Consider the following 26,356-nt stretch of genomic DNA (forward strand, 5'->3'; position numbering starts at 1 on the left):
ACTGGTTTCGAGGCTACGGTGTCGCTGCGATCGTGCGTTGCGGTTCGCAGCAGGGCAAACGCTATTCTAAAGCTCTTATGGCACCCGCAACGCCCGCAGCGCTTGCAAACGGTATTCTAAAACTCCCTACCAACGTTTACGAGCCGCATGCGGTCCGCACACGCCACCCGCTATTTCGAATTTTCTGCGGGCGGGCCGTAAACGCGAACGGCGCCTCGCGTTAGGACGCGTGCGCAGCGACCGCGTGCACCGCAAGGGCTGGCGGCGCGCTAGTCTAAAACTCCCTATTGTGAACCGTTATTGCATTCCACTGCTAGAACTGGAATTTCCTTTTTGAGCTATATGCCGTGTTCTTCCTTCAGTCACTCCGCAAACATCCCCCCGCTCGTTTCGCTTTGAAGCCTTCGGAATATCGTCACTTTAGTGTGCGCTTCCGTTTTCCTGTTACGGTGCTTCAAGCCGCTGAGGCAGCCAAACACACACACAGAGGGAGAGATAGAGAGAAAGAGAGAAAGTGAGTCGTGTGCGTAGCGGGAAAACACGTTGTTAAACAGGCCTTCCATGGAAGGGTCGGCGAGTCGGCGTGTCTTTTTCTTGCGATTCTTATCGAACGCGTATGGGTCGGTTTCCGCTGGCACTGTGCCTTGTAGTCCGTTCAGCACGCAAGCCTGCGGACCAAGGGAAAAAAAAAACAAACAATCAAAAACAGACTTCGGCTATCTCGATACTTTTTGAGTGTCTTTTTAAAATACACTAATTTGAAGCAGTAAATTTGCTTAGACTGATTAGTTATTTTCTCAGAACACTCAATGTGGTCAATTTCATCCAAGATTGACGTGGACGTTCAAATTTTAAATTTCGCGCCGACATCTCCGCACGTGTATGGTTACGGAATTCAAGCTTTCTTTCTTCTCTTCGTGTTTTGGTGATGATTGCTGGACAGAACTCGCTGAAACTTGTATGTCAAGTCTGTGTTCACGTACTACGTCACATACGTGTTGACACGTGTCTTGCATTGATGTCACTGAGACCGCCATGTTGGTGCACCACTTAAAAAACGCAATGTTTGTGACGTCGCGTTATCGCTACATCGCTCGCAAGTTATCCTGTTTTGGACCCCCGAGACCAATAGAATAAAACTCTGGCCTCGCCTTCATATCACAATGAAACAAGTTAAAAGTGACGGGTTTATGCTGCCTTTACTTCCGTGGAGGAAGGAACAAGAAAAGAGGACGTATTACGTCACGCGAGTGGAGCCCACCGTGTCGGCCCATCACGTGATCAAAACGCGCGCGGTATTCACGGTGGTGGTTCCATTTGTAAACCTTCTGCCTCAGTCGGCCAATCTGCACCGAACCACCACTCGTAGATTTAAAAGCTACCGCGCGCCATACCCATAATCCACCATATTCTAGAACGTCCATTCACTCAACGCTTCACCTTCACTTCAGAAAGCCGATGGAAGCGCCCTCACTAGGCCAGCCAAGTCACTGCATATCACCCGATAATGTGGTGCTATTCTCGTGCAGCGCAGCGTCATTTTCAACCGAGCAGCGGCGCAGTGCTCAACTTTGTCAAGTGAAGGGTGGAAATCAAGTCGAGGAGCGTTTCTGAACACGGGGGCAAGTCTCGGCAAGTGTCGTTGCTCGAGTAATATATCTTGCCGGAAAAAGTCACGTGTACTTACACTGCTGTTTTCAAAATGGCTTGACCTGCAAATGGGCTGGCGGCGTGACATCGTGCTCCCTCCTTTATTTTTTTCTTCCTCCATGTTTACGTCATCAAGGCCGCCATGTTGGTGAACCAATGCGCTACGAAGCTGCCACCCTGACGTGTCACGTGCAGGCCCGCATGGCCAGGGCGATAGCCGAGGCTTCCGTCGTTGCGATGGTTGAGGTGCCTAGTCGTCCTGGTGTACTGATCATGGAGCCGTGATCGCACGTTGCCTATTTGTCTTGCGTGGTATGTATAGCGTGCACGTTGCGTGCAAGGGGTTTTACGTGTAGCCGTGTTCTCAGTGCGTGTGGTGCCAGTCTTGTCCCCTCAACTATTGCGGAGCCAGGGGGTACAATGCGGGCGTCTCAACAGACGGCGCCTTTTTCTTGTTTGCTGTATGTTTTGCGCCAACCTACGTTGTCGCCCCGCCGCGGTGGTCTAGTGGCTAAGGTACTGTACTCGGCTGCTGACCCGCAGGTCGCGGGATCTAATCCCGGCTGCGGCGGCTGCATTTCCGATGGAGGCGGAAATGTTGTAGGCCCGTGTGCTCAGATTTGGGTGCACGTTAAAGAACCCCAGGTGGTCGAAATTTCCGGAGCCCTCCACTATACGGCGTCTCTCATAATCATATCGTGGTTTTGGGACGTTAAACCCCACAAATCAATCAATCAATCAATCAATCAAACTCTACGTTGTCATGAAACGACGTCACTGGGCGTCGCGCTCGGGTGCTCTCGCTGATCGATCATTATCGTGGCTGCTGCGGCGAGTTCTTTCACGGTTGGTCTAGAAGGACGCGCGCGTCTTTCCAGTGCGGACGTGGTTTTTCACGGGTGAGCATTCCTATTGCACCAGTCGGCACTCCGTGCTGGTACACTCCGGGAAATCCGCCTTCCGCACGATTCGAATTTGTCCACCTGATCGGTCTCGCTTCGGCACATGGCTCATTAAAAGGGTAGCGCGTAAGTTAGGCGACTAATGGCAAAGGCGTACCCCCATCGCAAGGTGTCTGCCTCCGCCACTCCTCTGCCAGTGCGCGCGCGATTCTGTTGAGCGCGGCAATGCTGTGTATACTGTTGGCTCCGCCAGAATCGACACTGGCCACCCGCCACGATAGTTTTGGCGTCAAAGTACGTGCGCGACGCGATAGTTGACTGATAAGTCTAAACATGTCACCGACTTTCACCTTTGCTCACAGCCGGCTTCTCTGTGTACAAGAGATTTATATGTCAGAGTAATTTCAGCTTCGAAACTAGGTATCGGTACCTTCTAGAACGTAGAGTTCCTAGGCCACAATTTCACGTATTTTTATGGAAGCGTGACGTGGGAACTTTTTACCGTGGCTGTACGGATCTATACGTGTGGTTCATGCCCACGTATCTAACTCGGGTATTCTTAATGCTGATGTAACTGACGAACCCCCTTATGTAATACCCCCTTATGTAATACCCCCTCACCGGGGTCTTTAAGGTGATAAAGTGAAGTGAAGTATGTCATGTTATACTGATTTTATGACCTGTTGCTCATGTTATTGTTACATTCCTACCCTATCAGGCTGCCAAGTACTGGAGTATGCATACCTTGTAGGCTTTGGTGCGTTGCAAAAAGTCCGGATCTTGCTCGCCCTTGCCCTGCATGAACCAGACGCACATTGCGGTTGTCCAGAGGGAGTTGATGCCAAGTCAGCACACACATTACAGGAGATGGCACAAATGAATTTTCGCAAAATTCAAATGGCATTAGGGCACATTTACATGACGCTTCGGTCAGTCGCTTACATATATTTTATAAACCTTGTGCATATGCCGGGCATAAATAATTGTGTCCTTTCAGTGATGAATGTGACGTCACCAGGGGGTAGCCAAGATTTTTTCGGAGGTGGTTATAAACTAATTTTCACCTTTGTATGCGTGCACACATGCATATGTAACATGCAAGGTAGAATACCAGGGGGCGCGGGTGAACACTCCTTCCCCCTGGCCACGCCAGTGGACGTCACTTAAAAAAAGTCAGTTTTTCCGCAAGAAATTGATTCACTTGCAATAAATTTTAATGTCGCGCGAAGAAACGCAAGCAGCTCGTAACGTGCGGCGCGCTGCTCAAGCACAAGGGCGCACGAAACGAACCCTAAAGGTTTACATAGGACAAGCGCGAACTGCCGCAGTTGTAACTTTGTGTTTGAGAGGCGCGCTCCTTTCGCAAACACGGCCGCGGCAGCGAGCGAAGTGACCTTCGTGCGCTGTGTACCTTCAGCGTAATCAAAAGCAGAAGCCACCATCTCGAGATGATACATGTGACGAATGAATTACCCTACCAGACAACCTTTTTCGTTCTTTATTATTTCGTTTCGCAATTATTTTATTAGTATTTGTATATGTACTACCACCCTGCTCGGACCTTGAGTCTGCAGTATTGAATAAATAAATAAATAAATAAATAAATAAATAAATAAATAAATAAATAAATAAAAGTAAGCTATCACACACGGGTGCAAAGCAGGGAGACTCGGGAGCGCCTGCATCGCAGCGAGGGGACGGCCACCTTCACAGCACGTCCTTAGCGCCATCTCGCCGGTGAGGCGGAGAACGCGCAGAATGGCCCCCGTACTCTGCGTTCCGCCAGTGATAAACGGTGCATAATAAATAGCTTAGTACATTGGAGGACGCATGCTCCGTGGTCGAGCAGTCTAACGCGAAACGATTGCTCGTAGGTTTCAATCTGCTCTCCGGAAAATATTTCTCTGAATTATTTTTTTTTCTTTTCGGAATATTTATGGGAGGAGCTCTTCTTTTTTTAATGGACCATATGCAGAATCGGAATTAAGTGAAATTAGACTATATTGGCTCATACATATCCTCAACTTTGTTCTAAAACAATTATGGTTAATAAATAATAATTAGTAATTTACTACTGTTTTAGATGAAACTAAAAAGCATGTATCAGCCAATACAGCCTTATTTGAACTATAGTTTCGGTTCTTATTAGTGGTAAGCGTGAGCAACACACAACTTGTTTTATATAAACACAGCGCTAATTAACTGACTTTAATTAGCAAACTTCTTACTCTTGCTTGAATCGGTAAAATGTACCTCGCCTCAAATAACCCCAGCACCAAGCATCCACCTTAGGCTGAATTCTGCTTAGGCTGAATTTTTTTTTCAAGGAAAAACGAAAGCGCACGAAATATGCGAAACATGCAAAAGACGCGCACCGCCTATTCTAGCGCTCGTCCTTTTTCTCCCGAATAACGCCCGTACTGCCCCCCTCCACCCAGGGGAATGCCCGGGAAAATGGCCCGGGAAAATGACCTGGGAAAATGGCCTGGGAAAATGGTCCGGGAAAATGGCCCGCAGCTCTGCTGTCGCCGCAACCTTCCTGCCGCCGGCATAGAAGCGGTCGTGTTCGCGCACCACATGATGTGGCAAAACGCAACGTCTTGAAAATGAATGGTACAGTGTGAAAAATAGCTGTGCGTGAGTGGTACGTGCATAGCCGTATCAGCCGGGGGGGGGGGGGGCAAGGGGAACGCGAGCCCCCCTCCACTGACAAAAGTTGGGGTGGGGGGCTGAGCCCCCCCTTTCCCCACTTTTGACAATGGTCACTCTTGGCTGCAGGCTGGAGAAACCAACAAGTAAGGCGTATTTTTCCATTACAACAGTAATCACTCAATCATGGTCTTACGAATGAATGAAATTGTTACGAGACTATGTTACAACATAGTGTAGTTTTGCCAAAATTGCCGCTGTGACGGTTTTCCTTGTAGGCTCTGCTATATATATATATATATATATATATCTCCCGGCTGACGAGTGAGGTAGCTAACGTAGGTTAGCCCCCACACTCGCGATAGAGTTGGTACGCGACTGGGTATACGTGCATGGAATTGCAACTGCCCGACTGCGTCTCGCCCGATGGAAGGGCCTTCTTGATGTGTGCTCTTCTAAGTTTCGGGCGATGCACCTAGGATGTGCCTTCGTCACAAGGATACCCCGCCGACGCAGGGAAAAGGTGAGGAAGGTATAGCCGAATAAGGGCGAGTGTTTGGTTTCAAGTGACTCCCAAACGCCTTCCTCCGATTCAAGACTAATGCCATGGACTGAACACTATGAACAATTAATGTCATCGTTATGCACTGAAAATTTTGAAGGCCTCCGCATAGCGACGTCTGGTGCGCATAAGCGAAGTGACATTCTACGCGGAAGCATCGAGCGAAATTTACTGGGGCGCCTGTTTAGGACGAACCTGCATACAACGCTTGACAACAACAACAACAAAAAAAAACACACTTGATTTCTAGCGTGTGTATACACTGTCGTTCTTCATGAAAGGGAACACGCGAACCCGTGGCCTGCGCTCTGCGGCGGCTACCTACAACACCATCAACCGAGAAGTGAAGAAAGTACGTTCGCTTTTGGCGTCATCTATGACCAAGCAAGATAACGAGTCATGGCCGGTAGACAAGCACTGCTAGATTACGAGCGATGTCGGGCGTCACAGGTCCCGTTAATTCGGGAGGCGATCGCCGGGCTAATTCCAAGGGCCGAAGTATTGGCCCCCGAACCACACCACGAAAGCGTGGACAATTTAGAAGTGGTCCTTTTTGGCACGCCAGCGGACGCCGGCTGTGGCCCAAAGAACAATTCAGAGCCGAGAGTTGATAACCAAAACAAAATTATATTCTCAATAATGGCAGATCGAAAACAATACACAAGAATGCACACTCCACAATAGTTGCATACAATATGTCACCAATCAAACAACGTACTATACAACGCACAGTACAATCAACGCGCTATACAGCGCACAGTACAATCAGCCACACTCGAAACAACGGACACAGACAACAATACGCACTACAATGCAGTCGCGTGCATTGAACAATCAAAACACTTAAAGACTAAACAGATAGAAAACCTATTCAGTCCAAAGTTCTTGGAACAAAAGTCTGGATGATACTCTTTCGAGAATCACTCACTCAAAGTCCAGCGTTGTTGTCGTTCCGCTGCCCCCGAAGTTTCTCTTCCAGGAAACCTCGCGTCTTCAATTGGCCACTCTCCAAGCTTCAAACTTCTTCACCGGAAACACGTCGGATTCACACACGCAGCTGTTGCCACTCGTCTTCGCTCGATAGCGGTAGACATACACTCTTGCCTGTAGCTCGAGCCTTCACCCCTCCGGTGGAAATCCTCTTCTTCTCCTCCTCCTTTGTCACGGAAGACAAAAGGCTTCGCCCACGAGGCGGTACACCCTACGCTCTCTGGCGCATACTTTCTTCTTCTCCTGCTTTGTCACTACGGACAAAACCTTCACCGGCAGACGCGGCGGGATATCCTACGCACTCTGGCGTTTACTTCCTTCTTTTTCTGATCTCCCATCTCGGCTGCTCGATTAAATACCTTCCGCGCGAGATTCCAGAAGGTTATCATCATTTTGTCGGCGCGATGCGCAGCGAAGGCTGGGGGAAAAGGGCGAGACGATACGGGGGCCGTCCGCGACGGATGACTCAACCTGGCGTCACCACGCCCCTTTCCGTCGAAAAATTTCCAGGGCTTGCTCGGCCGCCGATGTGGGGTGAGGAGGTTCGTCGGCGAACCTGCACTTCTGAGGGGAGAGGGACGCGTGCCCGGGGAGTCTTTGGATGCTTGTTTTCTTTTTTTAGTCGTTGACCTCGCGGCGTCACTCCGGCGTTTCGTCGCGAGAATTTGGCGGCGCGCCCTTTTTGAGCGCTCGTTTAGTGACATCGGGTGATTACTGCAGCTTGCGCCGTGGTCGCGCACAACGTTTGATATGTTGGCAGTGAACTATGCACTACAGACGTGAGCTGAGATGGAGTGCAATCTAGCAGCGCTTGTGTACCGGCCATAACTCGTTATTATTATTATTTTTTGGCAACAGATGACGCTGGAAGCGAACGTGTTTTCTTTTATGTCGGTTGATGGCGATGTAGGCAGCCTCCGCAGAGCGCAGGCCATGCGTGTTTCCTTTCATAAAGGACGACAGTGTACATGCATGTGCAGAAACAGTATGGAAGAAAAAAGCGGAAGAAAGTGGCTGTATAACTTCGCTCCAGAAGTTCCGGAACTATAGGGTGGCTATCGCGAAACAGTGGCTGGCGCGACGGAGGTCCACTCACCGAAGTGCGTCCGACGGCGTCCACGCTGCAAGTCACAAAGATGCCCAGCTGCGGTGACCCAGCGCACGTCGGGAACAATGCGAGAGGAAAAAAAAGAATGAAGCGATCAAATTTTGGTTCACGACACACGTGGTGTCAGTGAATACCGTAAAAACCCGCGTATAGCCCGGGGTTTTTTTCTAAAATTTAGGGTGCGAAATTTCAGCCCCGTACTGTATGCGGATCCCAAAAAAAGTTTCGGCCCGAATTCAGTTTTGGTTTCGGCATTGGTTGGTGCTATCATCATTATCAGGTGTCTGCGCACTTCTACGTTAGGTGGCGTGGTAGCGTGAGCGGCGTTAGTCCTAGAGACCTACAGGTACAGGCGTGCATCAGGCGAGCAACAGTGGCCATTGCAATAACTTGGCGCACATCACGACGGCCACGATTTTACTTCCGTGATTTTAAGCTATGTCGGGACCGCGCAGGCAGTACTCGGCTGCCTTTAAGAGGAAAGTTATTTCTGCTGCCGAAACCATCGGCAACTGTGCCGCGGAGCGGCAGTTCGGCGTGAATGAGCGGAGCATTCGCGCTTGGCGGAAGCAGAAGGAAGCCCATTTTGCATGCTGCGGCAAGAGAAAAAGTTTCCGGGGACCGAAAAATGGAGCATTTCCAGACGTGGAACGAGAACTGACGGACTTTGTTCGGGAGCAACGAGCTGCACAACTCGCTGTGCACATCGAGCTGCTGCAGGCAAATAAATACATTTTTTCTGTTTTCCTCGAACAACATTCGCGTGAAAATGTTTTTTCTCTCGTTTGCTATCCCCGAGTTACACCTCGAACTATACGCGGGTCCGAACTATACGCGGGTTTTTACGGTATGCGTATACGCATTCTTCGACATATCTGAATAATGTTCGGCAACGTAAATAACTGATTTGTTAAGGCGAGGGCTTCAGCCCCGCCACGGTGGTCTAGTGGCTAAGGTACTCGGCTGCTGACCCGCAGGTCGCGGGATCAAATCCCGGCTGTGGTGGCTGCATTTCTGATGGAGGCGGAAATGTTGTAGGCCCGTGTGCTCAGATTTGGGTGCATGTTAAAGAACCCCAGGTGGTCGAAATCTCCGGAGCCCTCCACTACGGCGTCTTTCATAATCATATGGCGGTTTTGGGACATTAAATCACACAAATCAATGAAGGCGAGGGCTTCAGATTCCTGAGGCTTCGTCAAACGCGAGAGGAGAACGTTGGCAGCGTCAACACGAGTGGTGCAACGCATCATCCCGTGGTGACTTCGCCATATGACGTAATGTCACAAATCGTCAAATTTTGTGACGTCGCATGATGACGTCATCACTTCGTCCCGGATCATGGAAAGCGATGAAGGCGCTTCCTCAAGTTCCTGCGAGCGACACCCCTCGTTGAATGGATTGTGACACTCCCGTGAGTGAGTGCTTCTGCTTCCCTCCCCCCCCCTCTCTCATTCACCTCCCTCAATTTTCTTTCTCCCCCTTCCCCATTACAGTGTAGCAAACGAGATATTTGTTTCCGGTCAACCTGCCTGCCTTTTCGTAGCTCGTTTTTTCTCTCTCGCACATCTGCAACTTCCTCTGAAATCTTGGAATTCTGGGTCAGTTGTGTTTATCTATCTTCCCCAACCCTCTGAAAGGTATTGCAAAACTTCGCCTCCATCGGCAACTCCGATTGGTAGAGCCAGAAGACCACTACAGCTTCTCTGCGCGCCTGGTTGTCTTAAATTGCCGCTACTACGGAACTTAAAGAATATGAGAGTGCTTGAAAGAAGCCTAAGAAGATATGTGTATTTTACACCTGAAACGTGTTGCTTCGATAGCGGGTCCAGTGAGCACACTTTTTCTTGTCGTCATTCTCGTGCAGATTAACTTGCGTATACACCAAACAGATATGCACTATTGGCGTCAAATGAAACGCAAACAGTGGCAGACATTGGCAATGGCACAGCGCGCGCGGCCCACTCATCACCACAGACATGCGCAGTGCAGTGCGCTTGTGTGGTGATGACCGTACGGTGCACACTATACCACGTCGCTGATAGTACACCCTATAGCAATTCTTATCGCGGGTGAGCATGCAGGGTGCGGTATGTGGTAGCGTACAATATTCTCGAAAGCTAACGAGACCGAGTGACGATGCATGCTCTATACAAAGCACATTGAACGGCGAGCTCTGTCTGGTACTCTTTCCTGTAACGTGTACTTAAAAGAGCACTGTCACACAATGTCGAAGGCGAGATAATGCTCGAGATAGATTTATGTGTAGACATACGCAACATATACGAATGTCAGGCACGAATGCAGCCTATAGAACTTAAAATCAGTTCTAAAGTACTCTCCGCGTGAGTGAACGTAGAATGCGTAGACCGTCGCGACGCCGACGACAACGCAGGGGCAGTGTAGCTACGTCACGAGTTTGCGTTGGCTGGCTACTGGCACGCGCGCCTTGCGTTACCTTTGATATTAGAGAGTTTTAGTACTGCGGAATGGTGCTACGTACGCATCACGCAAGCGCCTTGCGTTACGTGGCGTCCTTTGCCACTAATCGGCTTTTAGTACGCCGTAGTACCCGCGTACGTAACGAGCGTGAAGCGTGTTGCGCCATCTGGTAGATCAAAACAGAAGTACGTGTTGTTGACAGCCAATGTGAGCCAATCCAAGTGTTGTAGCCAGATTATGGCCATACTTTAAGCCACAAAGCCGGTCGGTGCTTGCTTTCGATGCCGCCATTTTGCAAAACGAAGTCTCGCGCTGTCGCGAACTTGTTCGAGAGCGGCGCGATCACCTCATACGTACGCACGCACGCATCTCATGCGTGCGTACGTAGCGGCTGCGTACGTAACGCGATACGTGCGCGTTGCGGTCTGCGCATGCGCACTACGCAGAACGTGGCGTCCTTACGTACGCAACGCCGCCACGTACGCAACGTACGCAGAACAAAAACTCTCTATTTTCCTCCGTGCCTGTCACTTGGCGTGAGCTGGCTGCGCTGTGACGTGGGCGCCGTCTCATTTTTGCCTAGTCGCGTGGCCAACTGTGTTTACCTTGCCCCCGGAACTTCACCTGCCTCGGTCGGTACTCCTTGAAAACGAAACTGAGACTGGACGCTCTAAAAACGTCTCGTGCGAGCGAGGTTACCCAGCCGCGATAAATGGGTCGAAAGCTACCTAATGCAAAAAAAAGTGAATTTTTTTTGTGTGTGTCAGTAGTTCTTTGATTGCAAATCGAAGAAGTGGTCAATAGTATGTGCATGCACGCTCTGTGCAGCCAAGTGCAAGCCTCAGTTGTGTCGTTGTTCTAGGCGCGTTAGATGTCGGCGCTTTTAGCTGCGTGTGGTCAGTTTGCTTTTATTATTTTTTAAAGATGTGAAGCAGCTTGTAGTCGAGCCTGTTCCCTCCCTGCGCCGTCCGTACGTACCTCCACTGCGCACGCGTAAGAGTTCGTGCAAGCTTCCGTTGGAGACCGCTAGAGGCGCCACGGCAGTTCCGCTAGATGAAAATGAACAGCGCGAACTACGCTCAATCTCCTCCCGGCGCAACGCCGCAGTCAACGCCACAAATGGCGCCACCGGCAACAATGCTGCTAGCCAGCTGCTGCTACTGTTGCGGAGAAGAGGGCTCGAGCTACGGCCGCGGCGGCAAACTGACCGCGAAATTCGAGCGAGAGCAACGGAAGCGCGCCGTAAACGCCGTCTGCAAGAATCCAAGGAAGCAACGAGGGCCCGTGCGCCCCAAGCGCTACGTCAACGCCGCGGCAAGCAGCAACGCGAGTCGGCGGCGAAGGCAACGAAACACTTGAAGCAATTTCTGCGACCCGGCACAGATGGCGCGGACTCGCCGTTAAAGCGCGATTTCCTGGACCGGAGATCCGAGCACAGCTGCAAGGTTTGTGACCACTTGGGGTTCAATAACAATTTGACCGAGCACAAACTCCATCGTTGCCAACTTCAGGCTATGTGGTGCGCGTGCCAAGCAGCGTGGATTTTATGAAGCGCGGTAGCTTGGGCAAGTTGGTAGGACATAACTAAATGCAGGAACAGCGCAACCTAGAAGTAGTTACTTCGTAACTACGGAAGCGAAAAACGAAGACAGAAAAGAGCGCTGACTTTCAACAAAGTCAGCGCTCTGCAAGTGTCGCATCGGCTGAAAAAAATCGGTAAACGCGCTGGTGTCACTTTTATTTTTTCCGCCCCAGAAAAGCTTACAAAGCTTTGTAAGCTGGTGAATAATCCAGCTGCTATTAAAGGAAGATGCACTGTGAAACACAGAACGCGCTTTGTACCTTGTGTTATTGGTGTCGTATATCTCATTCCGCTTTCGTGCGGAATGGTATACATGGGGCAAACCGGAAGGTGCCTTAATGACCATTTAAGAGAGCACAATAACAATGCACACAACGTAGTTCAAAGACACCTCGGAATCCACTGCCGAGACTGCGGCTGCGTGCCAGTTTTTGAGCGTTGCGAGGTATTAAGCAAGCACAACTCGCAGACCACGCGTCAGATAATTGAAGCTTATCAAGTAAACAAGTTTGACGGTAAATGTGTAAGTTGACCATCGGTTGCGTTGTTGCAAAAGGAGATTGCGTATCTCGTTCTTTTTTAAGTTACATATGTATTTGTTTTTTCAGCCCATTCAACAAGAGACAAGAGTTTTGCTGACATTGTATCGCAGTAAATGTTCCTGCACCCTTCTACGCATGCCCATTTTTTTTCATTTTTCGCCTATATATGTACACCACTCCGGCATTAAATCTTTGTTGAAAGTCAGCGCTCTTTTCTGTCCTTGTTTTTCGCTTCCGTAGTTACGAAGTAACTACTTCTAGGTTGTGCTGTTCCTGCATTCAGTATTTCCAAGCAGCGATCGGGCCTGTGTGTGTGGCATACGAAGGTGACGATGACGCTGATGGACGCGCAAGAGAGACGCGAACACGTGGAGTAGGGTACGGGAGCGAGATATGGTGCGAGTCTTTAGAGGCAGTCGGGTAGCCGGACGTGAGCGTCGTACATTAACGTCCACCAGTTGAGGCTACTGGCGTCACGTGACCGCCAACTACATTCGCAACTGCAAGCATCTAGCTGCCTTGCAAGTGGCTCTGCCCACCTCCCGGAAGCAGCCCTCTCACTGCTCAGCACCCCATCTAGTCACGATGGCTCAACGTTACGCCTCCCTCCTGAGCAGTCAAGTGGGTGAGCCTATGTCACTTTAGAGCGCATGCCTTTTGCGTCCGGTTAAATACGCTAATTGGTTAGTGCGGGCTTTCTCTGCGTTTGTACAGTAATGGGTTAGTGTGTGTGTTTCTTGTGTTGGTAAAGTGTTTTTAGACCTGCAAACAGCCTTGAAGATTGGTGAGATAGTCCGCGCTCCCAACCTCGATATTCTAAGAGCCACAATTTCTCGTTACAGGCTACATCCGACGCCAGAAATCAGTAATAATAAAGGCAAAACTAAATTCACAACTCAAAACTACCATACCGTTTATGACCAATAAACATTTTATTTAACTTGTACATCACTTTTTCACTCATTTACATGCGTGAGTGGGCAGTGTCACAGGTGATTTACGGTATAACAACGAACGAGCCCACCGCTTCGTTCGCTCTTCGCCATTCACATCGTGGATATGCCGTGATATTTTTTTTTTATGCCATACACGTCCACCTCGAAAACGTGAGCGTCGAGGACACCGAGACACGGCCACTGATGTCGCTCGTTTCGGGCATCAGCGTAGCAGGCAGCGCTCGCAATTCTCTGGGCTTTGTGCGTTTGATGATCGTCAGCAGATCTATCTCGTAAATCTTGAAAACCGAATTCATATCTCCTGTTTACAACAGAAAGGAAGCAGCAGCTAAAGGCCGTGTGGTCTCTGCGTCTGCAGCATCTCGGCATGCGGGCGGCACGTAGCGCACAAATCAATTGAAAAATAAACTGTTCGTGCAGATTCAAAGGAATGTTGGACACTACCACATCCCGCGCTCAGCGTTCCCGCGATAATGTTAAAAAATTGCAAGGGTGCACTTTTTGTCATACTTAGCTATAGCGAAACCTGCGTCCTCTGCGGGACCAAAGGGTCTCTCACGATTTCCTATTCATCCTGCCCCATGGCCGGCCGATTCCACGTTACACACCCCCCGAATATCTTAACTACGGAGGTTCTTCGACCGTTTAATCTGCAAGAAACTGAATCTGCCACGTACCGCCATTGGTTCAGCGCAGTCCAGCATCAGGTCGGTGACGTGTGCCCGGTCGGAGAAGCACTTCTTCACGAACGGCTGCGTCTTCGAGTGGTCCAGCTGGGCGCATGCACGGATAGATCACACGTCTGTCAGTTCACAACAGCACGACAGTGTCGAAACCCCGTTTTCACACGCTGTAATGATTTACAACTCAAGAATGAATTCTATTGATTGATATGTGGGGTTTAACGTCCCAAAACCACCATATGATTATGAGAGACGCCGTAGTGGAGCGCTCCGGAAATTTCGACCACCTGGGGTTCTTTAACGTGCACCCAAATCTGACTCGAGAATGAATTCGAGCTCCACCTACAGCCATCACTGTTTCAACTGTAGAAAGAATTTGCATATAGCCGTTCCAAATCAATCACATTCGTTCACATCCGCGACATCAAGCACTTTTCGCGTGCTTCAGGTGTTGTTCCCGTACAGACACAGGTTCGCGTCAATCATTCAGCCAACCAATCAATGTTTTGTTCGTAATAAAGACATATTGGGGGTAGCATATACAAAAGGAGGTCACATAGGACTATAGGCTTAAAGAGTTTATCCGCATGCAGTTGCTCGTTGTAAGTAAAAAAAAAAGGACGTCCTGGCGAATTTCATCAAATATTCTAACAACACTGCTTAGCAAGGGTCACATCCTAGACAGAAACGGTGAACGTTTAGTTTTTGACATGCGCGACATTCCCATTATAACACACACACACACACACACACACGCACACACACGCGCGCGCGAAAGAATACATCCGTTTCCAAAGAACCCTAGATTGCATGACTCTCTTGCATAGGTGCATGACTGCCAAAATCGGCGTGGTTCTGTGGGCGGAGCTTGTATTCTTACGTTGCAACCCACTATATGTAGTGACTTAGAGCTTTTCGTTCAACCGCAAGTGATGCAACAACTTTCTTTGTGATGAAAGCTCGTTACGTCAGGCGCTTTCAGGAAGCTTATGCTTCCGTCGTTGCGGAGAGTCGCTTTCACAGTGACGTCATGAGTGTTCGCTTCGCTCGTGACGCAATGTCACCGCTGGAAACTGTATATGCCCGGAAACCAACATGGGGTGCTCCAATTCACCAACTGCCACTTCACGGGTCCCGTGTTGGTGACGGACGCTCGCAGCTGCATAGTCGCGGCTTAACGTGCACCGTTAAGGGCCGTTCCACGCGCTTCCCGCACAGCCGCAGCGCACGTGCCGGGACCCCTACCGCACGCAAGCGGGGGACAAATAAGCCAATTGACGGCGCTCTTTCACCCTCCTTAGCGTCGCCCATTGGCTTATTTGTCCCCCGCTTGCATGCGGTAGGGGTCCCGGCACGTGCGTTGCGGCTGTGCGGGAAGCGCGTGGAACGGCCCTAACTCACGCGCGTTTAAGGTAGACAGCTGCCTATTCTGTCTAAGTGGAAACGTCATGTCAATGCCTTGGCGTGCCCTTGTGACGTAATTTTTATTCAGAGGCCGCTTCAGCGAAACTATACGATACTTGGTCAAAATCGCATGCATATATCTCTTCTTGCGCCGATTCTCGCTCGTATTCGTCTTGGTAATCTGAGTGTACGGTTTATTTATACGATTAATTTGTAGTCTTGCATATCCATTCATTCTGTTTCAATTAGCAATAGCGTGCGATAAATATCTTATCATGAAAGGTACTTTGATGTAAGACATTTACGTGGTATTTACAAAAAGAAAGGGCAAAATTACTGAGTGCCATGTTTGCGGCGGTATAGGAAGCAAGCACATTAAAACACTTCTGCCGTATTCCGCCCCCCTGATCTTCAATCGGAATGGTTCTTTCAAAAATATTTCAGGTATGTCACCATCTTTTTAGGATTGTTTTTTTTTATTTTGATCCAAAATAATTTTTTTTGTGCCTGCGTTAGAATGAATTGTTGAAAAGACACTTCAAGTGTTTTAAGTGAAAAAGCTTGAAAACTAATTATATAACTACTAAAATTACCCAAAACGCGCCAACAGGCTTTTAATCACCAATCGTACCACGCGAAAACGAAATGGATTGGCAGCGTAATCGCTGTGCAGTCTGTGAAATGAACTATAGGATCTTTGCGATGTCATCAATATGAAATGTCACATAGTCGAAAATCCTTATTAATCGCTCTCAATTATCCCAGTTCTTTGCATAGATTATCGTTTCAGTAAAAACTTAAGCATGGAAAGTTTTGTTTGAAAATATCCATTCGTTCTAAAGTTGCGAGCTTTAAAAAAAACACTTAAAATCAGGTTTTGAAAGTAGGAATGAAATTATGTGTCCATACATGTCATTTTCGGTTTTTCGGGCGCACGTTAAAGAACCCCAGCTGGTCGAAATTTCCGGAGCCCTCCACTACGGCGTCTCTCATAATCATATGGTGGTTTTGGGACGTTAAACCCCACATATCAATCAATCAATCAATCAATCAATCAATCAATCAATCAATTTTCGGTTTTTCGGCAGCCACACGCACAAAAAAAAACATGGAAACTTAATTTTTGAACAGAACCACGTAATTTTTTTGCTCCACAGTTCTGAATGTCTGTACATTTTTTTTTGAATGTGGAAATAGAGGAATTGCTGAAGGGTCTGTCAACCGATTTTTCTCGACCCCAGTTTTTTTCGCAACACAGCAGAGAGCTCACGCTTCGTAGTGTTCGTAGCTGCAGCGGTTGATTCCAAAAGCGCGTTTTTTTATATAAGCACTATTTTTCGATTCCCGAAGCTTCTGAAGTGGACGAAGATGTCCCCCAGCAACGCGGTGAAGTGATGGCGATGCCCATGAGGTCTCCTCGCTTACACTCAAAGTTCTGCTTTGCTACGAGTGAGAGAAACTGTTCTTAACCACCTTCATACCGATATCTTCGACCATTTTCGAATATAAGAAGCAGCTTTTGGAACAGTCGTCGTCACGTCAGGTTGTTTTGCCACATGGTACAATTGCATATTTTAGACTTGAAAAGATTATTTTGTTTATTCATTCATTCTTATTTATTTATTCATTCATTCAAAATGGCTACACCATCCGACGGCATTATTGCAGGGGGAATACACAGGGTATCTATATGCTTACATAAAAAAGGGGTAACTGTGCAGAGGATAACAAACAAGAAATTACGAACAGTGTGCTTAATTTTAATGCGAATTTAGAAACAAATAATAGCCTACACCTATAAAAGGTCACGTGATCGTCAATGAGTGGCTTATAAATTTGTTTTCGACCGTTTCAATCGCCAAAAGTAAATCTGTGTGCAGAAAGAAATGCATATATTCGGCGTTTAACGAGAAAAAAAGCCGGGTTTGTTTTGCAGACAATACAATAGACAATTTTCGCATTATAAGTGATGTTTTCTCAATTCGCGTTCTGCGCAACTGTCTGTCCCTTTAAAAATCAAAACGTCATTATAATGGACGGCGACATGTCTTGCACGTGAAACCACCATGGTGATATCGTGCAGATTATAGAGGAAACGAGGTGGGTTTATCCGGATACCGCTTATACACAGCCTGGACACTCACCTTGTAAGTGGAGTAGTGCTGCCTGGCACACTTGTCCGCCACGACTTCCACTGAAATCGCAAAGAGGAAGCTATAAAATTATGCGTGTGTGACTGAACGCCACATTTAATTAGGCCCGACCGTCTAAGTATCATACGTACATGCGCTTTTATAGGCTTAACTTGATAGACGGATGGATATTATTTTTTTTTAATAATGCGACTGGTCCCCTTGATACTGGAGCCGAACGCCCCGCCGCGGTGGTCTAGTGGCTAAGGTACTCGGCTGCTGACCCGCAGGTCGCAGCTTCGAATCCCGGCTGCGGCGGCTTCATTTCCGATGGAGGCGAAAATGATGTAGGCCCGTGTGCTCAGATTTAAGCGCGCGTTAAAGAACCCCAGGTGGTCAAAATTTGCGAATGCAATGCTCACCGATTTCCAGATTGTGTACTTGTCTGCACAAATAAAAAAATCTGGAAGACAGTTAGCATCTAATTCGCTATCAAATGGTAAAATATGCAAGGAAAGTTTCAGCAAACTTTCAGTTGCTAGTCCAGCGGTGTGTTGGCTGCAAGTAGTAGGCTGCGAGCGCAATCCTAAGTTGCTTTGATAGGTACGACTTCTGTCTCGTCTTTCTCGAGAGTGCTTCGATTGCTGTCTTGAAGAAGACGAGACTGCTTGTCGAAACGGTGCTTCTGCAGGTACAACCCATGTTCCAACGATTTTTCAGGTCTTCGAGCCTCCGTCGTCCAAACAACTGCTGCCTCATTCGGATTCACACTTAGTTTGCCGGGATGGCCAATAATTGGGTGAGGTAATAATTAGACGTATACGAAAATGTACCTGTAGTATAAGCACTCAGATATATCTGAATGAAATGCAGAAATAAAAAAAGCCACTTTTTTATTCAAATAGAAAAAAAATAATGGAGCAGTTGTCACTATTGCTTGGAGGCGGTTACCCCTTGTCACTTGGTTGTTGCGATATAAAAATCCATAAACAAAACACATGTATACCCGCAAAATGTCAAGAAAAAAGCGCCCCGACCCAAGCAAGCGCTCTCCTCCATTTTTTTTTTTTGGGGGGGGGGGGGTAATCGGAAATGAACTGACCGAGCACGTGCCCCCACTAACCCTCTCCTTTCTTCTGCGGTGTTTTTTTTTCTTTTTTTTTTCGTGACCAGTATGGCTTGTGTTAAGAACCACAAGAGTGAGCACACTGAATACGTATGTAATGTTTATAAATAATAATAATAATAATAATAATAATAATAATAATAATAATAATAATAATAATAATAATAATAATAATAATAATAATAATAATAATAATAATAATAATAATAATAATATTTAATTGGTGTTTAACGTACCAAAACCACCATATGATTATGATAGACGACGTAGTGGAGGGCTCCGGAAATTTCGACCACGTGGGGTTCTTTAGCGTGCACTCAAACCTGAGCACATGGGCCTACAGCATTTTCGCCTGCACCGAAATTGCAGCCGCCTGAGCTGAGATGCGATCCCGCGATCTTCGGAGCAGTAGCCGAGATCCTTGGCCACTATACCACCTTGGCGGGGCTGTAATGTCGTTTATGAAATGATTTAATAAAGAAAGCATTTTGTTAGAAACATGACTGGACATTTCTTTTAAATTTTACTCTTAACGGCTTTTCTGCCGCCATGTTGAATTTCGCTCCGAGACCGAGCGCCCCCTCCCGAATCTGGTCGAATTATCCTTCAGGGGGAGCGCTTGCTCGGTATTTTACGGTACATATATGCAATCCTACATCGCCGAGTTCAAAATTTCTCATCTTGGCAGAGCGAACACACAATAGCACTGCACACTTTCACTTTAGTCCCCTCAATATTCATCACAAATCTTGGTGTCCTCAGAAAAAAAAGAAGAAAAAAAAAACAGCCTTGGAATACTTTTATCACTTTGTGGTCGTTGAACACGGGCCTAATATTTTTGCCAGCGAAAACTGTAGTTCCGAACCTATAGCTTGTAAACTTCCTGCTTGAGTGTCCGCCCCGCCGCGGTGGTCTAGTGGCTATAAGGTAGTCGGCTGCTGACCCACAGGTCGCGGGATCGAATTCCGGTTGTGGCGGCTGCATTTCCGATGGAGGCGGAAACGTTGTAGGCCCGTGTGCTCAGATTTGGGCGCACGTCAAAGAACCCCAGGTGGTCAAAATTTCCGGAGCCCTCCACTACGGCGTCTCTCATAATCATATGGTGGTTCTGGGACGTTAAACTCCACATATCAATCAATCAATCAATACTCGAGTGTCCGTCTATGTGTGACGTGTTTGGGACAGTCGAGCAACAGATGACACACACACCCTCGTCGTCTGAGTCACACGGACACGCTGACGATGATGCACGTTGTATCCCAAGAAGCGCGTTGTGTAAGAAGTTCCTAGTCTTGCTATGCGCAACGTACGTACAACTTGCGTGAGATGAACTTCTTTGATTACGATGTGTCAATGTACCAATTGGCGGAGCTATTGAAATGCTGTAGCGCTTATTGAATAGGAGTGAAAAATTGCTCCCGTATTATTCCCGGAAATACACGTCCGATTGAAAAAGAAAATGGCGCAGCCTTCCGAGAATGTGGCGCCACCTGCCCCCAACTTTTACAAAAGGCGCGGCACGTTCGCGGCGTGGCTCCACGACGGGACATATTCATTGCGAAGATAGGGGGTCTATCTATCTATCTATCTATCTATCTATCTATCTATCTATCTATCTATCTATCTATCTATCTATCTATCTATCTATCTATCTATCTATCTATCTATCTATCTATCTATCTATCTATCTATCTATCTATCTATCTATCTATCTATCTATCTATCTATCTATCTATCTATCTATCTATCTATCTATCTATCTATCTATCTATCTATCTATCTATCTATCTATCTATCTATCTATCTATCTGTCTGTCTGTCTGTCTGTCTGTCTGTCTGTCTGTCTGTCTGTCTGTCTGTCTGTCTGTCTGTCTGTCTGTCTGTCTGTCTGTCTGTCTGTCTGTCTGTCTATCTATCTGTCTATCTATCTATCTGTCTGTCTGTCTGTCTGTCTGTCTGTCTGTCTGTCTGTCTGTCTGTGCGTCTGTCTGTCTGTCTGTCTGTGCGTCTGTCTGTGCGTCTGTCTGTGCGTCTGTCTGTGCGTCTGTCTGTGCGTCTGTCTGTGCGTCTGTCCGTCTGTGCGTCTGTCTATCTATCTATCTATCTATCTATCTATCTATCTATCTATCTATCTATCTATCTATCTATCTGTCTGTCTGTCTGTCTGTCTGTGCGTCTGTCTGTCTGTCTGTCTGTGCGTCTGTCTGTGCGTCTGTCTGTGCGTCTGTCTGTGCGTCTGTCTGTGCGTCTGTCTGTCTGTCTGTCTGTCTGTCTGTCTGTCTGTCTGTCTGTCTGTCTGTCTGTCTGTCTGTCTGGGCGTCTGGGCGTTTTTGCGTCTGTGTGGACATAACTGTGTCCTCGTCTCGATTAGACAACTTCCGCATGCCGTTCTACCTTTCATAACCCGCTGAAGAGGTGCTGATACAAAGTTTCGAAACTGAGTTTACTCTGTCGTAGAAATCTCATGTACGCAATGACGGCTTGGACTCTTCGAGGATCAGTAAATGCTGATAAGATATTTTGATTTTAAAACCAATTGTTTGCGTGGACGTTGCGTGTTTTTCAGGGTGCACTCATGCTTGCCCGCTCATTTTTAAGCTCTCGAGGGCGTGACGCTTCACTTGAAAAAAAAAACAAAAACAAAACAAAACAGCACTAAAAAGTTTCGTGTCAGCATTCCTTTGACTGTTTCAATACATACATACATACATACATACATACATACGTACATACATACATACGTACATACATACGTGCATACATGCATGCATGCATGCATACATGCATGCATGCATACATACATACATACGTACATACATACGTGCATACATACGTGCATACATACGTGCATACATGCATGCATACATGCATGCATACATACGTACATACATACATGCATGCATACATACATGCATGCATGCATGCATACATACATACATACGTACGTACATACATACATACATGCATGCATGCATGCATGCATACATACATACATACATACGTACATACATACATACGTACATACATACGTACATACATGCATGCGTGCATACATGCATGCATGCATGCATACATACATACATACATACGTACGTACGTACATACATACATACATACGTACGTGCGTGCGTGCGTGCATGCGTGCATGCGTGCATGCATACATACATACATACATACATACATACATACATACATACATACATACATACATACATACATACATACATACATACATGCATGCATGCGTGCATACGTGCATACGTGCATACGTATGCATGCATATGCATACGTATGCATGCATATATGCATACGTATGCATGCATATATGCATACGTATGCATGCATATATGCATACGTATGCATGCATACATGCATACGTATGCATGCATACATGCATACGTATGCATGCATATATGCATACGTATGCATGCATACATGCATACGTATGCATGCATACATGCATACGTATGCATGCATACGTGCATGCATGCATACGTGCATGCATGCATACATGCATGCATACATGCATGCATACATGCATGCATACATGCATACATACATACATACATACGTTGGTATGAAGCCACCGACTGGCGAGTGGCAGCCACTTAACGACGCCAGTGTCCCTCTCGTGATGATTCGTGTGAAGCGTCAAGTGCCCCTCCAAGTTTAATTCTTGGTGCGCCATGGCGCGAATATATTCGTTAATTGCCAACGGGTCGGCGCATATGCAGGGTTCTCCGAAAATTTCCCTGGAACACGCATCTATACAGTCTTGCCAGTGGCGCTCTCGGAATCAAAAGTCGTAAAGCTACCACGGTGTTTTGTCTAAGTTCGCTTAACCACCTGCTGATGTGTTCGGTGCTTTGTGTGTCTGCTTTTAGTTTCGTCTCTTTGATTTCGAGTGTATTCATCTTTTATCGTGAGATAAAAAAAGAGGGAGGAAGAGAAGCTGCAGAAGAGTGTTTGGAATGCTTCTGTGGCATTTTTATAACTGTGAGCTTCACGGAAATATTAATAAAAATGCGATCGTCAAAAGCAACATTGGGGTGAATGCAGCGGCGGATCCAGCCACTCATTTAAGGGGGGGGGGGGCGGCGGTCGCTTGAAGTAACAGCGGAAAAGGGGGCGTGGTCATTACTTTTTTGTTTTTACGAGCACAAAAACTCTGGCATAGCATAAATACTGTAAAATGTGGTCAAAGTGATCCCACTCATTTGTCCTGATTGGTGACAGCAGGTGTGCGGCAAGCACCAAAGAGAGGAGGAGGGGGTGCCGACAGGCTTTGGGGAGGGGGGGGCGTTGATCGCCCCTACCGCTCTCCCCCTCTGGATCCGCCACTGGGTGAATGTGGACGATGAGTTCTGTAGAGAACAATGCTAGTGTTTGATACATTTACCCAACATTTTGAACTACTTGTCTTTTTTTTTGCAATGTCTTCTTTTTTCAAGAGTGCTACGCGCGACAGTTGGACTTAAGGCATACAGAGAATGAGAAAAAAATGTCTACTGGCTTACAGAGAATGAGATACAAATGTCTACAGGCATACAGAAAAATAGATAGAAAGACCGGCTAAAAAATATGAATAATAGAGCGTGCGCAGCTGTGGAAAATATGGTATGGCAAGGGAAGAGAGAGATATGCGAGAGGATGAAAGCCTAGCCAAGTCGGGGCGAGCTAGGTCAACACCACCTTTTCCTTTCGCAGGCAGAGAGCCAACACCATGTGTTGGCAAGGTGCCCTCCAGCTCTGTAGCCCGTGAACCAGACTTAATTGCGGAACTTGGTGCGAGCTGTGCTAACTTTTTTTCTGTGCGGGCCTTTATTGAGTTACGAATTCATAGTTTCGGAATACTCATCTCTGACATAGCTTACATTCCGGTGCTCGCACTTACTAGAAAGCTTGGTGAAAAGAAGTGTACGTCGAAGCTGATATATTTAAACTTCGATCTGCTATAACCTAATTGACCGGCGTGGCAACATCTTATAACTAGAGCTCTGTTAGAACCATGTTAGAACCGTGCGGCACAATTTTATGATCTCCATTGGTGTACACTGACTGAACCACAAACGAAGAACTCTAGTACTTCATCCTACGTCACGAACTATGACGTCATTCTGATTAGCTAATACTTCCGTTGGGGGGGGGGGGGGTCAAGGCGTCACTTGTCTTAATGATAGTCCCAAAAGGTTACGACGTCGGGGGTGTCGCATATTTTGAAATAAACGACAATGCGTGAAGGAAGAACAATAAGGGAACAAACGACAGGTTAGTCTGCGCTGGCTTCGTTCGTTCTCTTTTCATCCTTGATTTGAGCGCTGTATATTTTACTTCACACTAATGATAGCTAAGGACATATAAGATATACGACAATTATAAGAAATGCAGAATCACCTTAGTCATCCTTCAGCCAATGTTTTTTGTTTCTTTTCAGTATTACTACATGGCTACTAACAAGAATTCCCGAAGAAAGCAGTTAGCCCGACATTAGACGGGCTCTTTTGGAACTCGTCCATTCTAAACGGCTTGGTCGAAAGAACTATCATTTTGATTGGTCATCTATTTAGTGCGCTTGTGACACCTTAGAAGGATGCAATCAATGATTAGTCCACACGCAGGAACAGTCAAGTTTGTTGCTTTGACTCGGTCATTAGTTATCCAATTGTTTATTCCTAATGCTAAAGGTTATTTAACATCTTAGACAGCTCCGTCGTTGAAAACGAAATCTCACCTTCAACACAGGCCCTCTTCACTTGTTCTATCTTGGACTCTGCACGAGGCACCAGTGCCGCTATCGCCAGCAGCGGCAGCAGTGAGAACTTCCGCGTCGTCTGCATGGCCCACGGCTACGATCGTCTGCTCCCGGGGTTCCTTTGTCGTCTGCATAGTCGACGCGCGCGGCACTCTCTTGTCAGTGAAGAATCAAAAAAAGGAAAGATAACCAGCGGCAGTGTGGGCGCTACAAGAGAAGTAAAAGGAATGAACGAAAGAAAGACGGCACTTTATTCCACTCTGATTGCTGCGGCTGCTTCAGGCTCGAGTTCTGCGAACGGAGCAGCCAGCGGTTCGGGATAAAACGCGCATCTCCCCGGGATTTTTTTTCCGCGTATGGTTTTTGTTGGGCGACGGCGTAGCTGCATGCAGCGACACCAAGCACAAGACCTGAAGTGCACGTTTGATTGGAACGATGTGCCGCGAAGGCGCATCGTCGCGGACTCCTTCCTGCCGGAGACGCGTCGTGGTTTCAGGAACCCTGTTCAGAGCACTATACTTTATAGGCCATCGAGCGCTACCTGTGAAATGTGTCGCACGTTTTCAGATCGTTATTCCGCTGTTGAAGGAGTATACTGACACGAGAGATGCGATGCGGGCTTGTTGGTTGCTCATCTTCAGTAAGTTTTCTTTTAGCGCGCGTAAACAACAGCAAGAAATGAATGCACACGTCTGTCTTCTGTATACATGTGCCTACATTTCTTCCTGTTGTTTGAGCGCGCTACAAGGAAGCTTACGGAAGTACTGACCCGATTTGAAGCTCCCCAAAGGAGATGTTTTTTTTTTTTTTTTGTTTCCATGGCGTGCACTATATGAACGCTCAATGTTCTCTACACACCGGCGCCAGGGAACACGTATAGAAAACTTTACTTTGATTTTATAGTTTTCGTCGCCCAGCATTTGCAAACTGTCCCCGCCACAATGAACGTTATCAGGATAGGCGAACACAGTTCACTGGGTCTGCGACATCAGCGCTCTCCATGCAGCCTAAAGAGTCTCCGAATGACAATTCTCTCCTCGTCGTGCTTTATAAGAATGACGTGCAACTGACAGTAAATGGACAGCTCAAATGTCGCGAGTTGAAGTCTTTTCGTGACGTCACACGTGTGTGGACACGTCACTGTGACTCCGCCCCCTCGATATCGAAACCGACATTGACCCTTCAAGGTCGGGATATATATATATATATATATATATATATATATATATATATATATATATATATATATATATATATATATATAGTATCATGCATTCCCGAGTGCTACGGTAGCCAGTTTGGGGCTCTCGGCGACATAGTTTCTCAAAATTAACTAGAGGGCACTCTGGCGCTGCGATCGTTCAGCAAGCATGGGAATGATGGGTAGCACACACATTTGCCTAGTCTTCGTACTTGCGGGCGGTGAATCGTACTTGCGGTTTCATTTATTGCTGTGTTTCGATTTTGTTTTGAAAGAAAGATTCAACCCTTTTAAACTTCGTGACCCAATTTGGAAAGGTAATTAAAAAATAGGGTGGTGAAGTGCAATCGCTGAACATTTGCCGATTTTTGTTTCATGACAAGACAGCTCCAAGCCACACGAACACACACGGAGCCAAAAGCAGGCCAGAAGTACGAAGTTTAGACAAATGTGTGCACTACCCATCATTCTCATGCTTGCTGAAGCGCTGTGCATTGCAGCTCCCATAGATACCAGCGCCAGAGTTCCCTCTAGTGTATATTGGGAAGCTCTATGATTGATTGATTGATATGTGGGGTTTAACGTCCCAAAACCACTATATGATTATGAGAGACGCCGTAGTGGAGGGCTCCGGAAATTTAGACCACCTGGGGTTCTTTAACGTGCACCCAAATCTGA

General features: G+C 47.2%; 1 protein-coding gene across 1 annotated transcript; it reads right to left on the reverse strand.

Moving 5' to 3' along the window:
* Positions 1 to 362: 362 nt before the first annotated feature.
* On the reverse strand, positions 363 to 24,679 carry LOC119179402 (uncharacterized). Its single transcript, XM_037430469.2, has 6 exons — positions 24,457 to 24,679; positions 17,612 to 17,661; positions 14,058 to 14,153; positions 7,850 to 7,897; positions 3,297 to 3,347; positions 363 to 668 (listed from the first exon to the last, which is right to left on the reverse strand). Exons 1-6 carry the CDS (start codon positions 24,560 to 24,562, stop codon positions 363 to 365), a joined length of 657 nt encoding a protein of 218 aa, XP_037286366.2. The 5' UTR covers positions 24,563 to 24,679.
* Between the last annotated feature and the right edge of the window lie 1,677 nt (positions 24,680 to 26,356).

This window comes from Rhipicephalus microplus, chromosome 7 (assembly GCF_043290135.1).
Source record: "Rhipicephalus microplus isolate Deutch F79 chromosome 7, USDA_Rmic, whole genome shotgun sequence".
Taxonomy (NCBI): Eukaryota; Metazoa; Arthropoda; class Arachnida; order Ixodida; family Ixodidae; genus Rhipicephalus; species Rhipicephalus microplus.

Excerpts from the sequence above, each read along its gene's own strand:
- LOC119179402 (XM_037430469.2), bottom strand. The coding sequence starts at position 24,562 with ATGCAGACGACGCGGAAGTTCTCACTGCTGCCGCTGCTGGCGATAGCG. Across the intron at positions 14,154-17,611 it reads AGCACTACTCCACTTACAAG|CTGGACCACTCGAAGACGCA; the intron begins GTGAGTGTCCAG and ends GCATGCGCCCAG. Across the intron at positions 3,348-7,849 it reads ACGCCGTCGGACGCACTTCG|GGCAAGGGCGAGCAAGATCC; the intron begins GTGAGTGGACCT and ends TGGTTCATGCAG.